Source organism: Nematolebias whitei, chromosome 6 (genome assembly GCF_014905685.2).
Source record: "Nematolebias whitei isolate Nwh7 chromosome 6, NemWhi1, whole genome shotgun sequence".
Taxonomy (NCBI): domain Eukaryota; kingdom Metazoa; phylum Chordata; class Actinopteri; order Cyprinodontiformes; family Rivulidae; genus Nematolebias; species Nematolebias whitei.
In genome coordinates, this window is record NC_056503.1 from 3,397,095 (window position 1) to 3,401,884 (window position 4,790).

The 4,790-nt window shown below is 44.9% G+C and overlaps 1 protein-coding gene across 1 annotated transcript; it reads left to right on the forward strand.

The window, feature by feature from the left end:
• Positions 1 to 7: 7 nt before the first annotated feature.
• LOC119411480 (serine-rich adhesin for platelets-like) lies at positions 8 to 3,223 on the forward strand. The gene has a single exon (XM_037678430.1). It carries the CDS (start codon positions 8 to 10, stop codon positions 3,221 to 3,223), a length of 3,216 nt encoding a protein of 1,071 aa, XP_037534358.1.
• The last annotated feature ends 1,567 nt before the right edge of the window (positions 3,224 to 4,790 follow it).

The window sequence follows — 4,790 nt, forward strand, 5'->3', positions numbered from 1 at the left end:
CACCACCATGAACATGATGACCAGCACCACCACCATGACCATGATGACCACCACAAACATGGGCACCATGACCAACACAAACACCAACATGACCATGATGAACTACACCACCACAAGCACCACCATGACCATGATGACCATCACCACCACCATGACCATGATGACCACCACAAACATGGGCATCACGACAAACACAAGCACCACCATGACCATGATGACCAACACCACCATCACCTCCACCTTGACCATCATAACCATGATGGCCAACACCACCACAAGCACCAAAATCACCAGCACCACCACCATGATCATCATGATCATGATGACCAACACCACCATGAAGATCACCATGACCACGATGGCCAACACCACCACAAATACCATCATGACCACCAAAAACATAAGCACCACCATGACCATGATGACCAACACAACCACCACAAAGACCACCATGACCATCATGACCACCACAAACAGAAGCACTACCATGACCATGATGGCCACCACCACAAAGACCACCATGACCATGATGACCACCACCACAACAAAGATCACCATGACCATGATCACCTGCACCAACATAAAGACCACCATGACCATGATGACCAACACCACCACAAGCACCACCATGACCATGATGACCAACACCACCATAAAGACCACCATGACCATGATGGCCAACACCACCACCATGACCATGATGACCACCACAAACATGGGCACCACGACCAACACAAACACAAGCACCACCATGACCATGATGACCAACACCACCAGAAGCACCACCATGACCATGATGACCAACACCACCATAAAGACCACCATGACCATGATGGCCAACACCAACACCATGACCATGATGACCACCACAAACATGGGAACCACGACCAACACAAACATGGGCACCACCATGACCATGATGAACAACACCACCACAAGCACCACCATGACCATGATGACCAACACCACCACCATGACCATGACGACCACCACAAACATGACAATGATGACCATCACCACCACAAAGACCACCATGACCATGATGACCAACACCACCACAAAGAACACCATGACCATGATGACCAACACCACCACAAAGACCACCATGACCATGATGACCACCACCACAACAACCACCATGACAAAGATGATCACCACCACCACAAAGACCACCATGACCATGATAACCACCACAATCATGGGCAGCACGAACACCATAAACACAAGCACCACCATGAACATGATGACCAACACCACCACCATGACCATGACGACCACCACAAACATGGACACCACGACCAACATAAACACAAGCACCACCATGAGCATGATGACCAGCACCACCACCATGACAATGATGACCATTACCACCACAAAGACCACCATGACCATGATGACCAACACCACCACAAAGAACACCATGACCATGATGACCAACACCACCACAAAGACCACCATGACCATGATGACCACCACCACAACGACCACCATGACAAATATGATCACCACCACCACAAAGACCACCATGATCATGATAACCACCACAATCATGGGCAGCACGACCACCATAAACACAAGCACCACCATGACCATGATGGCCAACATCATCACAAAGAACACGATGAACATGATGGCCCGCACCACCAAAAAGACCACCATGACCATGATGACCAACACCACCACCATGACCATCATGACCACCATAATCATGGGCAACACGACCATCACACACACAAGCATCATCATGACCATGATGACTCACACCACCACAAAGACCACCAGGACCATGATGGCCAACACCACCATGACCATAATGACCACCAAAAACATGGGCACCACAACCACCACAAACACAAGCACGACCATGGCCAACATCACCACAAAGAACATCATGATCGTGATGGCAAAAACCACCACCATGACCATGATGACCACAACAAACATGGGCACCATGACATCCACAAACACAAGCACCACAACCATGACGGCCAACACCACCACAAAGACCACCATGACCATAAAGACCAACATCACCATAAAGACCATGACCATGACGGCCAATACCACCACCATGACCACAATGACCACCACAAACATAAGCACCCCCACAAACATAAGCACCAGCATGATCATGATGACAATGATGGTGATCATGACCACCACAAATACAAGCACCATCGTGATCATGATTGCCAATACCACCTCAAAGACCACCATGACCATTATGACCACCACAAACATAAGCACCACCACAGACATAAGTACCAGTATGACCATGATGACAACCACCATTATTAGCACCAACACAACCATCATGACAAGCAGAACCACAAAGATGATCACTACAACTATCACAAACACAAGCACCATCATGACCATGATGACAAACATCATCATGACCACCAGTAACACAAATATGATGACCATACAGATGATCTCCATGACCATCAAAAACAGAAACACCACCATGACAATGATTACAAACATCTTCATGACCATCACGACCAGCAGAACCTCAAAGATAATAACCCTTACCATCACAAGTACAAGCACCACCAAGACCATGATGATATTCACCATCATGACCACCAGAAACATGATGATCCCCACAAAGATTAAGACCATGACCATCACAAACACAAGCACCTCCAAGACCATGATGATAAACAACAACATGAGCACTGATACAACCATCGTGACCACCAGAATAATGAAGATGACCACCATGGCAAACAAGACCAGCACATCCATAATGACGATCACCATGACCACCACAATAACCAACATCAGCATAATCATCACCACCATGAACATCACAATCATAAAAATGACCACCACCATGAACAATATAAATATGAGCACCATCACGATCACCACCAGCATGATCACCAAAGCCACTATGACCATGATCACCAATACCACCACGATCATGAGCACAAACACGAGCACCATACGCACCGCATTCACAAAGATGATAACCTCTACTGTCACCAACATGACCACAAACATGACTACCATGATGATGGCCATCACATCTACCATTACTATGACAATGATTACAATGTTCATGACCACCATGATGATCACTAATGTGCCCAGGACTACTACCGTGAATCCGACAACCATGACCACAACCATCACCAACAAAATGAACACCAAAATCATGGTCATGACCATCAACACCACCATGACCATTGCCCTACACATCACAGTAATTAGATGATTACAGCCGCAGAAACATGTTTGTTTAAAAATAGATAATCTAATTAATAGACTGGAATTAAAGTCAAAACAGCAACAAGTGCATTGTATTCTGCAGCTCCGCTGAATTTTCTCTCATTTTTGAAGCAGGAAGTATAAAACAAAATCAATCCAAAGAAATCATCATTTTCTTAAACAAATCTATTTAATTTATTCTGCATGTCCCATATTTGTTTTATTAATGTACACAAGCTGTCATTTAAGTTCCACACTTTTTGAGCAGTTGATGTTTACTTATTAAATCTGAATGGAATGGACCGTTGAAATATAATAAACTGATCAGAATGTGCCCTTTTTTGTCTTGTTTTTATACTTATTCTTATGGTCTGTTATGTCCACCAAGGGTACAACATATTTTAAGGAGGACACATGACTCAAACATGAGAGTTCAAACATTGAATATATTTAAACTGCTTCCTGCAGGGAAAAAAGAAGATAATGAACTCCCAATTCCTGTGTCCAACCAAAAACACAAAACCCCAAAGTATAAACTGGAAGGTGGACCTGATGAGCTGATCAAACAGAACAAAAAGATATTGCAGGGGGACAACCCTATACAGGGCCATCGAAGCCACTGTTGGTACCAAACTATCCATCCATTATCTTTTACCCGCTTCTTCCATTTTGGGTCATGGGGGTCGCCGGTGCCCATGTCCATTGCCAGATGGCCCACTGTGCGAGGGGCGGGGTACACCCTGGACGGGTCGCAAGTCCATCACAGGTCCACATAGAGGCAAACGAGAGAAACAACCATCCACTGTCTCACTCACACCTAGGGATAATTTAGAGTTACCAATCAGCCTAACATGCAAGTTTTTGGTCTGTGGGAGGAAACCGGAGTAGCCGGAGAAAATCCACGTATGCACGGAGAGAACATGCAAACTTGACCCAGAAAGGCCCCCAGACCAGGATTTGAACCAGGGATCTGCTCGCTGAGAGGCAGCAGCTCTACCAGTTGTGCCACTGTGCTGCCCGCATCGGCAACCACTTTGTCCTTACCATGAACATATTGTATGGAGATGTTAAAAGGCTGGAGCCGCAGGGACAAGTTCAACAGACAGAGGTTCTTATTATGCATGTGGTCCAAAAATACTAACTGATTATGGTCCGTAAAAACTAGCATGGGTCTGCTAGAACTGCCTATATAAAACTCGAAGTGTTCTAAAGCCAGGACCAACGCTAATGCCTCTTTCTCAATGATGGAATAATACCTCTGATGTCTATCAATTTTTTTTTTATTAAATAAGAAACCGGATGTTCCAAACCATCAGTACCATCCTGTAAATGGACAGCTCCCATGCCAGAGTCACATATGTCCACAGCCAACTAAAACGACACATCAAAGCAAGGGGCAGACAACACAGGAGCATTGACGAGCAAAGATTTAGTCTGCACGAAAGCAGATTCACACCGGTCAGACCAAATATGGTATGGTATGGTATATAGTTTATTCATTTTAAAAAAGTACAAAACAATTCCATAACAATATAAAAAAAAGATACAAAAGATTTAAAATGAAAGGCAGCAGA

Coding starts and splice junctions, on each gene's coding strand:
- LOC119411480 (XM_037678430.1), top strand. CDS start 8: ATGAACATGATGACCAGCACCACCACCATGACCATGATGACCACCACA.